The sequence below is a fragment of the Cygnus olor genome, chromosome 5, assembly GCF_009769625.2.
Source record: "Cygnus olor isolate bCygOlo1 chromosome 5, bCygOlo1.pri.v2, whole genome shotgun sequence".
Classification (NCBI taxonomy): domain Eukaryota; kingdom Metazoa; phylum Chordata; class Aves; order Anseriformes; family Anatidae; genus Cygnus; species Cygnus olor.
The window spans coordinates 33640710-33661055 of record NC_049173.1 but is presented as its reverse complement, the minus strand read 5'-3'; the positions used below and the strand labels follow the sequence as shown (position 1 = coordinate 33661055).

Below are 20346 nucleotides of genomic sequence, written 5' to 3'. Positions count from 1 at the left end.
TGATGCAATAGTGTAGTGATAACAATAAATTCACAGTTCAAATGGGAATATAATATTGGACATACCTGATTTCATTCTTTCAATCTATGCGGCACTTGTAAGGTCATAGGATTACAAGCAGCTTTTGGTATCATGCTTCAGAAGATGGAGAACACCTGGAACTGGCGAGAATTCAAATGAGAACAGCAAAGATGAACAAAAGTTTTGTGAAACACAGCCAAGGTGCAAAGCCTGAGAAAAGTGGTTTGCTAAGCTGTTGAAAAATAGCTTTGTTGGCCAGCTGTAGGAAGCTACTGGTATTGGTGGCAGGACCCTGAATTAAAATCAAGAACTTTAACAGGGGGCTAGGACACAGGTGCCATAAACCAGCAAAGGACAGCTAACAAATCCTGGCAAGGTGGACTCCTGAGGTCAACTTCAGGCTCACCTTCTACAACTTCTAGGAGTTTCCTTTGCAGAAAGATTCAGGGGAGCTAACAATTACATATATCAGTGGAAAAGCACTGAATGCTGATTTCAACACCTGCAGAAATCTCAACAAAATTCTTTCTAGAAAAAGATAATGTGCAGTGTATCTGGCATCCAAGGCCTTTTGACATCTGTTATTTGACAGATGAATATAAACTTAATTATAGGGCAGAATTTAAGAGAATTTAAGAGACCTTGACAAGCCAGGCTTTGCTGAAATCAGCCCCACCTCAAGGTGACCCATAGCACAGTGTGAGGCTGCAGTCCCCAGCTTTCTGGTTCCAAACTCTTCATTTCTGCTCCTCATTGGTGTCCAAAGATTCTTGCACACTTCAGTAAGAGGACTGATTCTACTCAGACTTCTCAGTGCTGCTCCAAAAGACAGAAGGATCTTTTAAACTCATAAAAGCCAACACATATTAGAAAATAAATTAGGAAAAAAAATAAAGCAAAGCAAAGAGGAATTGCAATACATGGTCTTTACTAAGACATCAAGACTTCATATAAAGAATTTATAGACCAGCTCACATACAAAATAAGTAGTTAACAAAGCTATTTCATAGAAAGTTATTTATTTATACAATTATAACTTTAGAAATACTAAATGTTCTCATCAACTCCTAAACCTGTGGTTTGCAGAACGTGAAGGCAAAACCTGTTTCAGTTAGACACAAACAACACCAAAAAAGCTGAGTGGAATGAAAAGCTTTGGCAGAGGCTGTACTAGCTGCCTAACACGTAGCACGCGGTCAGCTGCCAGCAGGGAGATGGGGCACTCCTGAGAGTCATGCGGCGTGTAAACAAGAGCAACGGGAATTTATGGAGCAAATCCAAATTCTGACAGGGTGTACAGCTCAATGGGTGTCTGGCTCTGCAGAGCAATGAAGAATATCACTACGTATAAAAGCATCGTTACAACCCTTTGTTTAAGAACAGAAAACCTGTAGGACTCTACTTGTAGCAACAGTTGCTATGCAGCAATGCAAAAACAAACAAAGAAGCCAAAACCATAATCTCAGTCGTCCAGATAAGAACCTAATGGACAAACTCAAAAAATGGCCTTCAGCACTGCGTATGTTTCAGTTACTAAGCCATCCCAAAAATCTTCAGGATAATAATGTGCTTATATTAATTAGATTGATTTTTTCCCTTGTTTTTCTTATATACGCCGTTTTCCTAGAACAAGATGGACCCAGAATCAATTTTTTAATGGCCAGTTGTCAGATGAATTCTCTCCCTGCTTAGTACTTTGCTTTTCCATGCCTAACAATAGCTAGATGTGGCTCCTCAAGGGACTTCTTTACCACGTAGGGACAACCGGTGACAAGTCTTAACAAATATCTGGGGGTAAATGAAATTTAACCTGCATGAGAATGATGGCTCCTAATGAAGGAGAGTTTCCTGTCTCTCTTGGTTTATAATTAACAGAGGCCTCTGAGACTTGATGATGTCGATGAGCCTCAAATAAGCTTCCTCTCTAAGCCACTAAACCTATCTGAGTGGAAGATTAGTCTATTTTCAGGGAAAAAAACATGTCTTCAAAACTTCCTTTGCTTTATATTTACATCTCACCTTATATTAATATCTCACTTGAGGAGCAGGTGCTCAACCAACTTTCTACACAAAAAGCCTTACAATAGTTGCGATACATCCAACAACCTGCACCTGGCAACAAGCCATGCCTAAGCCAGCATCTGCAGCACCTGCTTGGTGGCCCCCAACTGCGGGAACTCAGCAGGAGTCCACACATGCAAGTCAGGTGATTACTGAAGGAGGAGTCTGGGAAAAAGGAGGGACAATGCAATCAAGTGACATGGGAGTAGGGATATTAGTCATAGGTTTGTAAGTATAAAAACTTTTCCCATACTTCTGCTAAGTCTTGGAAGTATCAAGTGGAGTATGCCTGCCTGGCTTCAGGTACTCATGCTAAGTTCTGCTCTGAACTCCAGCGACTGCTGAACTGTTGTACCTTTGGTGGGACACCACATACAATGTCTAACTTTGTTAACAATGTGCCTAAAAAGTGAGATAACAGAAATTTTTGAGAAAGACCTTTCATCTCATTAAGCATTGGTACATCTCCAAGAGAAGCTACAGAAGGATCCTGGGGACATAATGCTACACACAGAAGTGTGCCAGTAGTTGTGAGCAAAGGTGACACACACAGGTAGTGCTGACACTGTGGTAAGCTCTGGTAAGGTTTCTTTTCATTGACCTGATCCAGTGATGTGTCACTCATTTTGGATCTGATGATTCACTGTAATTGTAATCAGTGTACTGACTGCGATTTATGAACACTTGACCTTTTCCTTTAAAAGCAGTTCTTACTAGAAGCAGCATTGTAACTGTACACCTGTGTACATTCAATACCCAGTCAAAACTTCCAAGAGAACTTCCTGCAATTTCTGGCACTTCCATCCAGGTAAATTCTCTGCCTGTTTTGATTTAGTTTGGTTTACATTAATTTATGTAAGCTATATAATATATATATTAATACTACAACATGATCTAGAATGTAATTCTGGGAAGGAGATGAGTGCTATGACAAGGACAAGCCAAGAAAACTGCAGATTGTAGACCTTATAGCTTTTGATGTATTAACAGTCTGAACACAAAAGTAGAATCACCTTCTAGATGTAAGCTCTGTCACCCAAGCAATGACTTGCACAGGTCGAATTTCCTGGTCTTCTCCTCGGTCAGAAGACATTTCTGTGTAGCAGCAAACTCTTGAAGTTTCATTGCTCATCTGTTCTTCTATAACCACTTTTTATTCTGTTGACAGCAGTCCTGCTTTGGGAAGTTCTCTAAACAAGAAACCACTAATCAAGGGTTGCCTGTTGTTTTAAGACACATTCAAAACTGTATGAAAATTTAAGACTACTAAGGGCAGAATTATCACTTTTTTGTTTGTTTATTTATTTAAGTGGAGGAAATGTCTGTTTGAGGGAACAACTGGTGAAATGATCTTCCTTACTTACATACATTGATCAACTCTTGGATCTGTTATACCTCCACAAAGAAGGTACGATGTCAGGTTTGTGAATATTTAACGTGAGAGGGCATGTGTGTGGATATCTATGAGAAGGGGGAAGTTCTCTCATATTTCCTCACTGTGAATAGGAAGACTTGTAGGACAGCAGCAAGTTTAACTTTGCAAGATTTTTTGCTTCTCCTTCTTTCCCAGCTTAGCTTCATCTTTTATCCAAGCTGGAACATTCATTAATCCTTGCTAATTCTTTCAACTCTTTAAAATTCCTGTGAGACAGCTTTATATTAATGTACTGAAGCACAGCCAAGTGACTTTGTGTTTATTGTTGTCTAATAGCTCGTGGTCTACGTTATGATTTGATGGAACAGTCCTTAGCATTTCTTTTAAACAGATGTTACTGAGAAGGATGAACAAATACATTAATGTGTTAACTCACTACAGTTTATTATAGTAATTAGAAATAAAACATAGCAATGGTTATAATATAATGGCAAATATAATAATAAATCAGAAGATGAATTTTGGCATCCCCCCACCCTTTCTAGTCCACCCTGGAGCCTGAGCCCCTCTCTTTGCCATGCCACCTCCGTCCTTGCTCCCAGCTGTGAACACCCACCTTCCTGCAGGAAAATATCACCCAGTGTTAGCACCCAAATGAAAGAAGCTTCCCAGAGGTTCTTCTCTAGGCAAAGGCTGGAGGGAGGCCAGCTCAGCTCAGAGCCTCTAGTCTGGATAATACACTTGTAGGGAGGAGAGTACAGAAAAATGTCTCTCCCAGGTTATCAGGAGGTAATTGTCTTCTCACTTCCACCATGAAGTTTAGAAGTGTCTTGTAGTTCTTGCAGGCTAATTAGGATAAGGTCCAGAGCCTTTGTCAGCTTTTATCACATTGCAATATTAAGGATGAAATAATGGTAAGTTCTTTCATTGGAGAACTTACAAATCTGCTTAGTGAAACGAGCTTTGTGGTTCACTTGGGGACTAGACAAGGTGGCATAGTCTCCACTGATAGCATATAACAAGTCACCACTGTTTTTGTTAATTCTGGAACATTGCAGAGCTCTTTTGTATTCTGCACTGCAGCTCTTAGGGTGGGAAGATGTGAATTATCAAGCTCACAGAACTGGGTTGAACATGAAAAGATGCTTGCAGGAGAATAAGAGCCTTTATAAGGTGAAAACCAAGCTTTTTTTTCTCTATTTTTTTTTCAACAGATAAACTAGTATTCCCATTTTGTTAGCATTGGTAATAACACAACCTATACTTCTTGTATGCTACTACTTTCTAAAACATCTGATGTTGCATGCATATGTCCTTCACATTTTTTCCTTTCGTGTTGAGAATCACACCAGCTAAACAGCATTACAGCAGCCAGTGGTTCATGGAAGTGTGCTGCATACAGTTTCCTATAGGTAAATGCGAAGTCTGAAAGTCTGCCATGAATAACTACAGAGGTTTTTCCTGTATCAATAGATAGCCTTCTGTTACTGACAGAATATCAGTGTTTGTGATGAATGAATTAGCCATCAATTTTCTGTCACCACTGCAGGAAGAATATGTGATCCTATGTGAAAGAGAAAATAAGAATAGAAAGCCACTCACACGTAACAGCAAGAAACTGGTGGGGAACGTTAACACCAGAGTACTGACAAGTAAAGACACGTGTCAAACATGGTCAATATCACTTCTTCAGACCTTTCCTAGTCTGGTTGATGGTGCCAGAAAATTAAAGAACCTTTGCTGAAGCTTACAGCTCCAGAGGGATCTATTATACAGAAGCAAGTTATCAAGCAAATCTTATTCTTCCTCTTCTTCTTCTGTATGATCTGGCAAAAGATAGAAGCAGCACATAGCTGCAGATGGCACTGATTCTAATTCAGGAAAGAGACAGAGACGACATTCCTCTGCATAGCCTTCATTTTGATGGGAATCATTTCCAGCTTCCTCTGCCTCAGCTCAAGTTTAAAAAAGAATAAATCCATGTGGAGGACAGGGTTTCCAGGGAGGCATGAGCAATCCAGTGTTGGCGGACAGAAGAACTGTGGGAACACCAAATATGGTGATCCAGAACGATGAATCACTCTGAAGAAAATCACAAGCTATTTTAAAAAATTAATAATTAAAAAATAATAATTTGCTGTGTTTGCTTGGTCTTTTCACTTTGGATCCCTTCCTGTCTCATTTATGGAATACTCATCTACGCAAGAGTTGCTAGATGTACTGAAAGGTAAACCTAGCTTCATGTACCATTTGCCATCGAGGAGGGAAGCACACAGCTTCTGGCTCCACCTGTCACCATGGTCTCACTCTTTCCAGCTGATGGTGATATATCACTTCTTCTTCCCTCTGGGGTAGATCATCCCTGAATCCTACTGTGTACGCAGGGAGCTTTCCCTGCAATCCTCTGACTCAAATTCCATTTCATCCAATTTCCCCAATCTCTTTTTCCCTGTTCTTTGACCATGCTGCTGGCAGGAATGGCTATACAGGTAGTTGGCTGCAGTGCAATTAAATTATTTTTGTCCTCATCCTTTTCTATGTAATGACAAGCTGTGAGCCAACTCTGGATCCAGAACTAGCCTGCCAGCCTTGTGCTTTGCAAGTACAGCTGATAGGACTTAGCTGCATTTGACAGTGGGATTTGAGAGAGAGCAAGTTAGCTCCTGAGAGACTGACATCCCCTAAAGGTGGTGTTAATATTAATGGATAGTTTCTAAAAACTGCTACAATTAAAATGGTAGTAAATACTTTTCAATGGCACCAGGCAATATATTATTTTTTAAAAAGGGGGACAAAACTACTTAACATTGTAGCAATCATAGACTCGTCTGTGATCTAAAACCAAAGCCACCTAAGAATAGAAGAGAAGGATTATGGTTTGAATGGCTTCTCCCACATGCTTCATTGTTCCCCTCACCATAATTTTGCAATTAATTTGTATTCATCCTCCTGTGAGGTGAGAAAACAACAGGTAGAACAAATTTATTACCTGAGGTTACTCACTTCCACGTAAGTACCACACTCAGGTAAGTCCCCAAGGCTCCTGGCCGTCAGCAGGCACATATGGGAAAAGCCCAAGCCAGTCAGTCAGTTGTAAGTGCTTTTGGCGAACAGGTAAGAGCCACATTTCCACTACGATTTTAGAACCTGCACCATACCCATTGTACGGTCTAGAAGATACCTCTAATTACTTCTCTAAGAAAGATATTTTTTGAGAACTTCCCTCTTCGATCAGACCACAATGCTTACAAAGGTAGTAAAAAGAATCAGAAAATTTTGGAGAGACCTAAGGGAAACCCTGGCTGCATTGCTGCTAACTATGCTTGCTTGAGGGAAGAGGCTGGTGAGCTGTGATGAGAGAACTGCCAGAGAGGAATGTGATCAGGCATTAAGTTCTGTGTAATGCAGCTCCAAACATTTGAAGTTATTTGTTTCTTTCCTACAGGATTCATGTTTGAGGCTTTTATAGACAAAGAGTGGTTTGATGATAAATCAGATTATATATTGCTTTATATGTCTTTTTCTAATAAAAATTTTAAATCATGTACATAAAAATGATGTTGTAAATTTCTCATTGTGAAAAATAACTTTCTTCATTCTTCTCCTTTCTCTTACCAACATACCAAAGTCTATCATTTATAAGCCTTCATTATAAGTCTTCATGAAGCAAACATATCCCAATAATGATCAACAGAAAGAAAATCTCTTCGTATAGGTGAATCACTGTACTATGGATCATGGCAGGGATTTGTTACAAGAGTGCTTAGGATGAATAAAACCATTTTTTCAAATGCCAATAAAATCTTGGCAGCAGTAAACCCATCTATCAAGTACCCGTGAGGACAAGTTCAGCCCATTTTGTACAAACGAAAATGTTCTTCTTTGTTTAACCTACATTAGCTTTTCAGAGAAAAATAATCCTCATATTTCATAGTATAGTTAAACAAGAGAAAATCCATTTCATACAATTTTTTGATCTTCTCAGTTTGTTCTGAGCTCAACTGTCGGAGGTATTCCAAGGTGATATCACCACTAGTTCGTTTCTCTGAGCCATACCTCTTCAGGCTGGGGTACTGCAGGCTCTCTGGTGCACCAATTGCCTTCAGAACGTGCTCAGAATCTAACCCAAGAGTTTCATACTTGCCCAGAATATCATAGTGAATGTTGCAAGGATCACAGAGAAGAAACATTGGTTTCCAGTGAATGTCAAGAGTATTCATTGGTTTTGCTATAATGAAGCTGACAAACTCCTGGAAACTCACTTTTTCAGAAGAATTTTTGTTTTTCCTGAACATTGCCCTAATCTCATTAGCAACAGTGGTACTATAGTATGGCTCAGAGTGCAGAAGCTTGTCTCTGTAAGCTGAAACCAGCCGTTCCAAGGGATGTCTGGTGAACATCACTTTGGTGTAATTGTTCAGAAATTCCTCTTGTATAGGGGGAGGGTAAGCAGCCAGCCTTTTGATCAGTGAGGTCTGGTGGATGTGGTCATGCTCAATTTCAGAAGCTTCCACTTCCAAGCCTGCTTGGAGAATGAAAATGGTTCTCTTCCAGTTGGAGCAGCCTACCTTGGGCACCTCACAGTAGGTAAGTTTATGTTTGTGCTCCACAAAGAGCTGGCTTGCGACACGAGAATCCAATTTGCTTCTTAGTTTAAGAAGGTTGTTCTTCTGGCAGACAGAAGCCAGTGTGTTTTTGCGATCATTTTGAATTGACAGCCAGTCTTCAGTGGGAACATGAAAAGAATCTGCAACCAAGGAAGAAATTTAAACTGTTTGTGTGAAACAGACTTAGATAATTCTCTTTCTCTTTGTGATGACCAAAGAACTCAAACTATCTCCCTGCATGCCAAAACAAATAAGTATTTTTTGTTTCCTGTCTCCTGACTACTGCAGCAAAAATGCAACAAACTGTCCTGCTTAGTGAAAAGTTCTTTAAAATGAAAACTGTCAACATTAGCAATATTACTCTAAGAATGATGGATGTTCAAACACTTGTATTATCAAACGCTTTTTGTAGTACTCTTCTCCCAGTACATTACTAAGACAGCCACCACAGTGACAAAGCCTTTAATATTTTAACAGTTTTTCTTACCTGGGCATCGCAGCTACTTTCTAGCACGTTTAAGAAGGGTGGAACTGGTTCTAGAAATGGTTAAGTTCATAAATTCTTTACTCACCCATTAGATTTTTTTGTCTCATGGAGAAAAATCCAAAAATAATTATCCCAAAAATAAAATTTGGGAGAAGGAAAACTAATGCCTTCTGGTTCATATTCTTTTCAAATGATGGAGGGCGATGTAATCTCTAAACTGGAAATCTGCCTTTCTGTCAACAAGGAAATAAAATACATATTTTGTATGACATATAAAAAAGATGATGTGATATTTTCTTACAGAATTTAAGACAGCAGAAGGACCTTTATGCCCTACTAAAGCACACTTTGCTAACATGTAAACATTCTCTAAAGAAAAAGACTCACGTTTACACAGTTAAACCTAATAAACAAATAGCATGACCATTTAAAATTATTAAAAAGAGTTCCTCCTTTCTCAGAACAATGGACTGTGCATGAGCAAGTACTCCTCACTTCTCATGATTTAAAGCTGGTGTTCCCATTAGGTAAACTCATCTACCCCTTCACACTGTGCAAAAGTAATAAAATCATTTAGAATTAGAAATGTTATTTTTTAAAAAACCTTGCTTGTTAGTCTGGGAGTACAGTTTTCTGGAACCTGAAACAGGCCTAACTGCAAATCTAAGGATGAGAGTCTTCCCCTCCTCTTCGCTGAAGCTTCCAATGCATAAAAATAAATCAATATTCAGTGCAGCAGAAACTCTTTCTACATTCCAGCAGAGAATTCTAACTACTAACAATTGATTAATTCTCTCATTCTCTCTCTCCTAAAGAGACTGCAGAGTATGCATGTGCTGCTGTTGCTGCTGCAGCAGAAGTCCCCCAAAATGGTGCATCATGGCAGGAAGTATGTAGAATGAGGGAAGACCAATGCAGTGCAACACTCATGGTATTTCCTCTACTCTACTGATTTGTTACGTCCCCAAGTACTTCCTGGAGATAGAGCTCTCTAAATTTCTCCATGCAGTCTTACTGTGTTGCTCCCTTAGGAATCTCTTCATCAGCATGCTTTTAATTATTTTTTATTTGAAGTAGCAAAAATAAGTGCAAAACCATAACTGCTTGCAAACTTGACTTTTTATTTCTGTCCCATAAAGAGTGCATCATAAAAAAGTCAAGTAACATTGTCTTCTTTTTTTCTTTTTTTTTTTTTTGACTTTCGATTTTTTTACCCTGAAGCTGCTGGCAATAAAAACAATAATCCTCACCTGATTTCTTGAGGCTATGACTTCAGGTTTTTTTGTTTTACAAAGATGCAGCAGGACCACTCTGGAAGTTATTTGGGGTCCCCCCTGCAGTGTTGATGTACATAAACCCCAGCTGCCAAAATGGAAATGGGTTTCCTGTGTGCTCCGAGACAGCAGTAGGCTCATCTACTAGTGGTATAATAGTAGATTGTTATAGCACTGAAAATGCACTTGCACACAGAGACTCTTTCAGGGCTGAGGGGTGATTATTGTATCACACATCAATATCAGGATTATCTTCAGACTCATACAGTTAGCAGCATTACTAATCATTAATTCTCTCTTAGTGTAAGCATGACCTTAGAAATGAAGGATAACTGTTCACTATCTCCACCCTCTATACATCAACATGAACAAATCTGCACTTGCATATTTTAACTATATACTTGTGTCTACATTAAACTGTTACAATATTCATTCAAATGAACACAGTATTTTTACACACTATGGCATTTAGCCAATATTTTTGCATTTTCTTATCTGCAAAAGACCATTGTGTAGACAACAAGAAAATATAGGTGTTGATCTTTGACCTTTTCTTCACTGTATGTCATTTCTCCGTTTACCATGTGACCTTGTGATCTACTGATTTCTTGTGTATCAAGCACTCTTCAAAGCCTGCTGAAGTCAGTCAGATTGGTCATTGATCTTACCAGGTCCGAGACAGAGTGATCTTTTTTTTTCCCCCCAGAAGTGGTTTAAAGACCACATCTACAATTTCACACCACGTAGCAACTAAAATAAATCAGACTAAATAATTCTGTACAAGGACTCCTTCTTAGTGTATGCTTAGGAGAAAAAGGTTGGGCTTTAGTTACCTGATATACTGTCACCTCAGGGTAGTTGTTATCATACCTGTCTCAGGAATCAGAAAATTTACCATATTTAGATATTTTTATCATGTATAGATGTTAAACAACAGTTATAGGACATAGGATCTGCCAGAAGACACATTTCGCGTTGAAACATGTCAGTGAGTTACCAGAGGCAAATGGAAGAGAGCAACCTCCTTGAGGCAAGAAGCTCGTCAAACACAGTAGACAACTCCTCTAAGACATTTAAGCATATTTGTATAAGCAAAAGAATCCTTATTTAGGAGAATGGCCAGACAATAAGGATGAATAGAATGAGCTCCGAAGTGACAGACTAAATCTGTCTGGACCACTTGGAAATCTTCAAAATGCAGACTGGCTGTAATAGCTATCATGCTCCATCAAGAAGTGAGTGAGGACAATGTGACAATTCAGAGAAGCTGCTACCTGAAGGTGAAGTCCAAAGGCTACTTCTCAAAGTGTTTTCTGATGGAAGATCCCAGTATGGGGTTCTGTGTAACACAAGGTCTTCAGTGATGTAAAACATCTAAGGACAACCTGAGGTATAACAAGGAAAGAAAATTATGAGAACCATTTTGTCAGAAGACGGATAAATAACCTGAAAATTAAAAAGGAAAAAAAAAAAAAGAAAACCTTTGTGATGCTTTCACAGTATCAGTAGATCTGATGAACTTTTTCTCCTATTACTTCACTTAACATCTTTTACAATTATTTGCAGTTGTAAGAGGAAATGAATGAATACTTTTGTTTGCATTTTATCTCATCCTGCCTTGAATTAAGTGTAAATGGGTAATTACAAGGCATTCCTCAGCCAAGGTGTGGTGAATATATCAACGCAACATCTTTGTAACAAATACTCTAGTTTTGCTGTACCCAAAGGGTAGCAGGATGGGCCACCAAAGGCAAGGTAGAAAGATAGTACCATAAGACTCAAAAAAAGGTAGAAGTGTCTTCTAACTGAACATTAACGACAAGAAGTCAGAGATCTAAATGCCTCTTTGGAGCTAACATATCCCAGATGAGATGAGAGTATACTTAAAAATAAATACAGGGCATTAACCTGGTTTGTCCTTGTTACACGTTGTAGTGTTTTTTTAATTTTGTTTTTAATGAAAAGCATAACATTTTATATATAGATAATAGAAAATAGATAACAGCCCTACACTGCACAGTTGGTTTTTGCTTGTTCTTCAGATCACATCATTATAAGTCACCATACATAGCTAGCTACTGCTTACTGTTTTCAGCTCTGCATGTCTTACTGGAGTCTGCAGATTTCATCAGAATTTTAATTTATTTTTTTTCTTGGACATTAATAAACTGTAAACAAGGTATTAAGGGGAATGATCCTCAGAACCATTTCATGTAAAACCCTTTCAGAAGCATTTCTATCAGGTTATGAGATTGAAGCCTGTCAGTTAACCAGCATTTAATTCCTTCCACACACATCCAGCTAACTTATCACTTTGTAGCTTAGCCAAAACATGCTGCCAAGTCAAACACTTTATACAATTCTAAGTCTACTATAACAATTTCATCACCTTAAACAACCAAAATAAACAAAAATGATAAGTCAGTTTGCACAACACGAAGTCTTTATGAGAGCACAACCAGAGGAATTGCTCAAGCCAAGAGTGGTAGCATATGGGGAACAGATTACTGTAGAAAGCAGTGTTAATCATGTCATGTGCATGTAGGACAAGAAAAAGGCCTGAAGCCTATAATCATATGCGTACTCGACAGAGCATATCACACACAGGTTGAAGTTCTTCCTCATGCCTCACAGGCTTATTCCTAGGTACAAGCACTGAAGGAGTAGATTGTTGCCTCTAACAGGTATCAGTGGTATCCGGTCCTGTCCTTGTACTGTTAAAACAGTGATACATAATAGCATTCCCTAATTCTTCTCCTGGAACTGTGGAACCATTTTAATTGAAAAATCTGCAGTTTTGAAAGTTGAAGGGTTTTTTAAGTCTTCAAAAAAAAAAAAAAGTCTGAAAAACAGCATTGTGGTACTTTTAGAAACAATTAGAAGTCCTATAATTGGAAATACTGCATAACATTAAGTCAATATGTGTGGCACCAAATACCCAAGTATAGAAATACACCCATGCAAATATTTGTGTGTGTGCATGTATATATATGTGTGTATTTTTAAACTATATGTATGTTTATATGTATATATATATACACATATACATATAGCTCAGGAACCCATTAATATCAGTTACACTGGCGTATTATTTGCTCCAAGTAAACCAACTAAGTAGGTTGATAAGTCTCCTGGCGATAAACTTACAAAGGTGTGTCTCAAGACACCTTTTTGGCAAAGGCAGACCTTGGTCACAGCTGAGCATATGTGTGAGCGTCTGCACTCTACCCAATGCAATGATAAATTGGACTTTACAGATTAAAAGAATGAAATGGCAACAATACTTACGTGTGTTCCTGATACATTTGAAGCCAGAGGTGAAAAAAGGTACCAGTAGAGCAGCCCCGTGGAAGGCAGGAAAAATCTCTGTAAACAGATAACATTCTCAGTAGCTGGGCCACATTCTCTACTTAAACTCTGTTAATCCCTTCAAAAAGACAACTGTAAATATACGCATACCAATACGTATGTGGTTACATAGCAGGTGAGGAGGGGATGACGTGTAGGAACCCCCTGAACAGCTAGTATAAAAAATGAACAGGAAAAACAAGTTCTGAGCATACTGTTCTAACATGGTGAAATGCCACTTGCTTACCCAAATTCACAGGCTCGCCATTCCCATCGAACTCATTATGGATGGACAGGAAGGAAGGAGAGGCAAGCAACTGGAGTCTCAGCAAGTAGGCTTCCCTGCTCCATGAAGAGGAAAATAATTAGTGGATTAGAAACTTTCAGCAGGCTGCAGATAGTCAAGGGCTCATTGCATGAAGATCAACATTATCTGGGTCATTTTGCTGACAAGAGTCAGGGTCTGGCATCATCTCACTTGCAGCAGCAAGGGCTGAAAGGTGTTACAATCCTAGAATATCCCAAGTTGGAAGGGGCCTACAAAGGAGCACCAAGTCCAATTCCTGGCTTCATACAGGACCACCCTCAAATCAAAACATTTATGAAAGTGTTGTACAAACACTTCTTAAACTCCAGCAGGCTCGGTGCCATGACCACATCCCTTGGGGAGTCTGTTCCAGTGCCCAACCACCCTCTCGGTCAAGAACCTTTTCCTAACACCCAGCCTGACCCTCCCCTGTCACAGCTCCATGCCTTTCCCTCAGGTCCTGTCACTGTCCCCAGAGAGCAGAGCTCAGCACCTGCCCCTCCGCTCCCCTCGTGAGGAAGCTGCAGGCTGCCATGAGGCCTCCCCTCAGCCTGCTCTGCTCTGGGCTGAACAAACCAAGTGACATACATCTTTCCCTCTACACCCTTTGCCATCTTTATTGCTCTCCTTTGGACAATATCTAATAGCTTTAGGTTTTTCTTATAGTGACACCCAAAACTTTACACAGTACTCGAGTTGAGGCTCTACCAGCACAGAGCAGAGTGGGACGATCCCTTCCCCTGACCAGCTAGCAATGCTGCATGCTCTTGCTGCACCCCAGGATACTGTTGGCCCTCTTGGCAGCCAGGGCACACTTCTGACTGATATTCAACTTGCCATTGACCAGAAACCCCAGATCCCTTTCCATGGGGCTGCTTTCTAGCCTCTTGTCCCCCAGTCTGTAGGCATATCCAAGAATTGCACCATCTCAGGTGCAGAAGCCAGCACTTGGTTGTGTTATGTGAGAACAGATATAAGCTCAGTGTGGGGAGCAACATAGGACCTGGACTGGGGACTACTGAGGAAGAGTCTGACAGGGAAAGCCTACAGAGAAGCACATTTCACTGAAGTGAGGCATTTAATTCACCACTGTGGTCATCTCAGACTTCCATTACCGCACCAGGTTTCTTTCTGGCCTCATGAACAGTAGTGCTACCTTCCTCACAGCCAGCATTAAATTATTCATTATTCTCATTACGTCACCATTTTATGTCTATCTTCTAGCTTCTTCTCCATTTCATCCCATGAAATCTGCCTGTCATCTGCCCGTCTTGCCTTCCAAGGCTTTTCTTTACTTGTAATTTCTCATGCAGTATTAAAAGCTCAACTTTAACTTCTAACCAGTCATAGTGCTAGCCCCTGCTAAAGATCAGATAACTTCTGCTATTTCCCCTTCAACCTTCCCTCTTAGAAGGAGTTTCTGAAGCGCCTACAAATCTAGTGTGTTTTTCACCTAAAATCACTCCTTAAAATTCTGCTTTTCTGAGATGCCAACACCAGTCAGGCTGCCAGTGTGCTAAGACTATTACCAACTGGCACACAAAAGAGCAAGTGAAAAGAAGAGCCATTTGGGGAATGAAAAGAACCAAAGCAAGGAGAGAAAAAGAGGACATGGAAAAAGGCAGCACAGTCTGACAGAAAAACTCCCAGAGAGGCAGGGAACTGTAACCTGAGGACGAGTGGAGGAGCTGGGGCCATGGGAAACAGAAACACAGTGTAACCTGCTCATATGATGCTGTGGGAAAGGAAGGCTGAGAAAAGGAGTGGATGAGACAAAAAGAATAATTCAGTGAAGATTCAGAATAAATACAAGGAAATGAGTACATAAAAGAATATGCAAAACAATCCAGTACATTACCATAGACTTTTCAAGAGGAATGAGTTTAAATGCATTGTGGTCATGAACACACACCTTACTGTAAACCTGAATTGTCTCTTGTTTGCTTCCTGTAGTTGTATCCAGAAAGGTCACGGGGTTTTGATTTATTTATTTTTATTTATTTATTTAAGTATGGCCACTTCCCATAGATATTTCCAGTGAAGGAACAGTGAAGAACAGCTCTTTCTGTAGGATGGGCAGCTGGGAGCCAGGTGCAGTAACAAGATGGCCAGCATGACAGGGCCTCTCCGGCCTGAACACATCCCCACCACCCTTGAACAGCAAAGGCCTGGAGATGGTGGCCAGTTCAACCAAGAGACCAGATCATCAGGGCAGGCCATGGTGACATGGGCCCGCAGGTGGGCCTAGGGCCGGGCAGGGCTGTGGGGAGCTGGAGCCCAGCCCTGCTGCGGCCTTGCTGGGGCAGCAGCTGACAGCCCTGGGGGGCTGACACAGGGTCCTGGGCAGAGTGAGGGGAGGCCCGGCAGGTGGGCAGGGTTAGTCAGAGCCCCGTTTGTGCTCTCAGGCCCTGCTTCTGTTCTCTTTATGAGAAAAAAAATCCACTCCTTCTGTGTGGTTATATCTGGCAATGGCTGCAGGGCCTTCTTATCCAAACCATTAATTCAAAATTCTAAACACGTATCAACTGCCAGTTAAACCACTGCAATACCAGTTATGGGAGAGCAACCTCCACCACTCTTTCTCCTAGGGAATTTAGATGAGCCAAAGAAATTTGCTAAGGATGAAGAAAGGGAGAAAAGAGTACATAAGAAAAGCTTAGAACATGGTGCACTCTTGTTTCATGGGACACTGGGCCTCAGAATCCCTCTGCTTTTCTTATTATATCATTAACTAGGTTTCTGGCTTCTTGCATGTCTTACAGTTCCCTCTTGTATTTATCTTCTCAATTACTGCCGTTAATAGCAATGTCTTCCTTGTCATACAGGTCTACCCACCTCTCTCCCTTCCTGCTTTTCACACCCCTGTGTAAACTTGATTCTCTCTTTCCTGCTGTTTCACATGGAATAGCATAGACAGAAGTTTATTCGTAAGTTCCTGTTGCTTAACACATGGGCCCCAGGCAACCTCCTGGTTGCTGTTCATCTAGTTACATCCCACTTGTATTCCTCCACTAGTATCCCTGTGCCATAACTGATGAGAGTGATGATCTCTCATCATTTTCTACTCTTCAGTGCATACAAAGTGTCCCTGCTAAAATTATTTTTCTTTTTTTGCTCCCATCTCTTCCAGCTGTGCCTGTCATTCAAGTGTAGAATCCTCACTTTCAGGTTCCAACACCATTTTGACCAAAACCATACCTCTAGTCTCATGTCCTCCAATTTTCCTTTTGTTCTTCCTCCAAGACTCCTGTACAGGAATCATGTTCAAATCCATACACTGATGTTTTGTGCCTACACTTTAACAGAAGTTCTTCTCCTGAAATAGCCTGACAAAACTGTGTATATGCATTTGTCTCTTTCTACACGAATCTACGCCTATTTTTCCTCTCCTTTTGGGTCTCTTCTGTGTTGCAGGATAAGCTGTTTGTCAGAAAGATTGTTTTAGTCTGTTTTCAAGAAACATGTTCTTACATCATACACTATGGCACATGAAGCATCAAGTATTAAGAAGTTAGGAAATAGTAGGGTTAAAGTAGTGTGCGAGGTGAATCACAGAAAGCATAAGATGAAGTATCTGCTGGCTTTAAGCATCACAATCTTGAAACTAAAGACCTTACATTTCAAAGTATTTAACATTACAGTGCACTCTAAGTTCAAAATAGTCTTTCTGATCCAGTTACAGATATGAATGCTTAAAAGATATGCAAATCTGTTTCTGGAGCCTGCTTCGGTACTGAGAAAATGGAGAAAAGTCAATGAAAAGACAGTTGCCCACACCACGTGGGAATATTCTGGCAGATAAACTCTCATCGTAAAACCACTTGCCTAATTCATTGCACAACTTCCCTTTTTTGCTGCAGATAGCAAGGATCCTACTGCACAGCCCTAGAGCACCTCAAGAGCACATCCATCTCCTGTGAACGGGGTGTGTCAAATTCTGTGTAATATCCTGTTTCTTTGAAAAAAAAAAAAAAGCATTGAAAAACTACTGAAAAAGTCTTAATGCAGCATCATAACAACATGCACAAAAATCACTGTCAGTGGTGAATCATTTAGCTCCCTTGACCAGTCTTGTAATACTCACTCTGATAGAATAACCTGTATAGCGGCAGAAGGTTATTTTATGAACAAACCTGGTGTTGGCAAGGGTGAGAACCAAGCTCATCAGAATTGTCTGCTGACAGCAACAAAATGGCAAGACTCAGGTGCATTCGATGCCACTGCTGGCACTGGTGCAGAGCGGTCCCTCGCACAGCTTGACCCTGCTTCCCTTGCCCTTGCCATCAGCGTGGCCTGCCTGGAGTCTTCCCCTCCCAGTATCCCCAGTGCCACCTCCTTGCACCCCACTCCCCAGCAGCCCTCCAACACTGCGTTCCCTTCCCACTGGACGTGTATTGGTGTGGGCACCAGTGCTTCTCCCTCAGCCCCCACCCCAGGTGAGGCCCCCTTCTTCCCCAGTCCGTTTCCAGTCCTCAAGCTTTTAACCCAGTCTCCAGCAGATCCTCACCTCCAAAAGGCATCCTCACCTCCAAAAGGCATCCTCATATCGTTCCCTGTCAGTTTGCCCAGCAAATCCTGTTTTCCAGTTTCCCAGATACCCGTCAGATCTCACCCTGATGCCGGTGTTCAGTCTTCCCCATGCACGAGCCAGGTCTTTGCTGGCTCCCCCTGCCAAACTCCTCCCTTAATCTCCTCAGTCAGTCTCACAGCCCCCCACACCAACCGCAATTCTGAGCCCTGCTCATCAGATCTCTCCCTCCTCTTCCAAGCCTCCCACACAGCCCCGCTGCTGCTCCTGTATTTAGCTCATTCCAGGCTCTGCTCTCCAGCTCCTCTAGCAATTTTAGTACCTCTCAAACTACACTGACACATTTTCTTTTCCATTCCCTCCCACATCAATTTTCACACTGCTCATCAAGGCAGTTTCTTTCCACTAATTTCATTCTTTCAATCTATTTTGCCAGTGATCCCCAACACTTTCCAAAAACATCTTGCTCATGCTTGCCTTGTTATTTAAATTGGGTGGCTTACTTCTCAGTTTACTTCTCTGTGCCACCTCAATTAAGCAGAGGTTTCACTGAGAATATACAATATCCCTTAACCTCATTTTCAAATGCTTTTTTACAAGGCCTGCAAAGTACCTGAAATTCTCAGGGGAAAGGTCACCAGAACCATTCAATGTGACCAAAAAAAAAATAAAATAAAATCACAATTTCCAAAACAGCCTGTATAAAAACCTATAAAATCTCTTTGCTGAAAGGCTTTTAAAAAATAATATCCTGAGGCAGATATTCAGCATGGAAATTTTCTGTTTAAACACTTGAAATTTGACAGAATCCTATGCAGCTGTAAACTGTATTGAAATGAGATGAATCAAGATGTATATTGCCCATAGCAAAGCCAGAAAATGAATGAGAGCCTCTCTCTGTTTCAGACACCAGAACACTTGTAGCATTAACTTTTAGCTGTGTGTTCAACACTCCTGTTCTTTGGAGAGCTTAAGGAATGAAAAATAGACTGCCAAAATGCCTCTGTAGATTCATTTTATCATGGTATGATTTCAAAAGCTAAACAATAATGTCCCAATTTATTTCTTGAGATTCAATGGCAATTTCTAAACACATAAATGAAAAAAACACCACTACCAAAAAAAAAAAAAACAGAGATCAAACAAATCTTCCTTTTTGAAGATTTAGCTACACTATGAGAATGAAAATGAAGGTAACATGAAAAGCTACTAACAATCCAATTTTACCAATCAGACAACCTCAGTGGAGATTACCACCACTCAGAGGAATGAAAAAATAGAAAATAAAGATTCAGAGAAAGAAAGAACAGGCCAAAGAGACATATTAATTCCTTTTATGGCTGGGTCTGCAAAGGAAAGGCAGAAAGGTTTTATCTTCTCCTTACCTGAACTTCAAGTCTGGGCAAAGTGTTTCTGCATCCCCACAGATGCCTTCCCAGGGGAGCATCTGAAACACCCTGCATATGTAGGATTTGTCGTCTTTTTGACTGAATGCCTGGCAAAAGATTCAAGTGCTTCCCTGTGAATGTTTAGGTGGGCATCTCCAGTTGCACATCACAAAGCAATGTGCTGTGTCTGTCTCTGGGTGTAATAGCAGCATTTAACCACTCCCTGTGTATGGTCTACAGGAGCTGTCGGAGCCTGCCAAGTGCTTCAACAGCAGCCTGCCAAGAGGCTGCCTGCTAAGCAACCAAGAGGGAGGATGGTCGGGAATATGAGGGTAAAGGTAATTTGGTTGAGAGCGACTGTGATGTGAAAACATGTATTTCTTTAGATGAGAAACAAGAGGAAACAGCAATTCAAACCCAATGGACTCTCTGCAAGTAGACTCCAATAAACCCTTGGGAACTGGCAGGTAAATTCTCATGGGAAACATGGCTAAGGCAGAAGGAATTCAGTAGAGTTGGAGTTCCTTAAAGAAATGATTTAGGTACAAGCACAAACAATCCCACACAGTAGGAGGATAGAAGTATGGTCAGACCACTTGGCTAAGCATCACGGTCTTCAATGACCTGAAACACAAGAAGGAAATGTACATAAATGGAACCAGGTCAAACTGCTAAGGACAGGTATACAAGAATAGCGCAAGATGCTGAAAAAAGTCAGAAAGGATAAAGCATAAATTTAACTGCAAAAAGCAATGGCATAAGGGACGCAGGAAAACATATTCTTAGGAAAAGAAAAACCTGGTGATAAATCTCTTGCAGAAGGCTAAAGTGCATTTTGCATCACTTTTCAAACAGGGTGATGTGTAATCATATACTAAACTTAGTTAAGATAGACTCCACCTAAATAGGAAAATAACAGGTCTGGACAATAATTGAGAAAGACTGCAGAT

General features: G+C 40.6%; 1 protein-coding gene and 1 long non-coding RNA gene across 8 annotated transcripts in view; one reads left to right on the top strand and one right to left on the bottom strand.

Annotated features, from left to right (window-relative positions):
* On the top strand, positions 1-5085 carry LOC121071132. The gene is made up of 3 exons (XR_005820398.1): positions 1-2890; positions 3393-3490; positions 5007-5085. It is a non-coding gene; the product is annotated as an uncharacterized LOC121071132 (long non-coding RNA).
* Positions 5086-7048: 1963 nt separating this feature from the next.
* Positions 7049-20346, bottom strand: part of LOC121071131 (carbohydrate sulfotransferase 8-like) — a 32517-nt gene continuing 19219 nt past the window's right edge. The window contains exons 1-8 of one of the 7 annotated variants that reach the window (XM_040559147.1): positions 19394-19814; positions 13421-13515; positions 13114-13191; positions 11100-11210; positions 9802-9969; positions 8637-8784; positions 7267-8204; positions 7049-7236 (exon numbers count right to left, since the gene is read on the bottom strand). In XM_040559147.1, the coding sequence (XP_040415081.1) occupies positions 7354-8204; positions 8637-8730 (945 nt within the window). In that variant the 5' untranslated portion in view covers positions 8731-8784; positions 9802-9969; positions 11100-11210; ... (1 more) ...; positions 13421-13515; positions 19394-19814 and the 3' untranslated portion in view covers positions 7049-7236; positions 7267-7353. Of the gene's footprint in view, positions 7237-7266; positions 8205-8636; positions 9766-9801; positions 11211-13113; positions 13192-13420; positions 13516-18006; positions 18614-19393; positions 19815-20346 lie in introns of those variants that run through there. The other 6 variants (XM_040559146.1, XM_040559149.1, XM_040559150.1 and 3 more) reach the window with 6 other exon arrangements.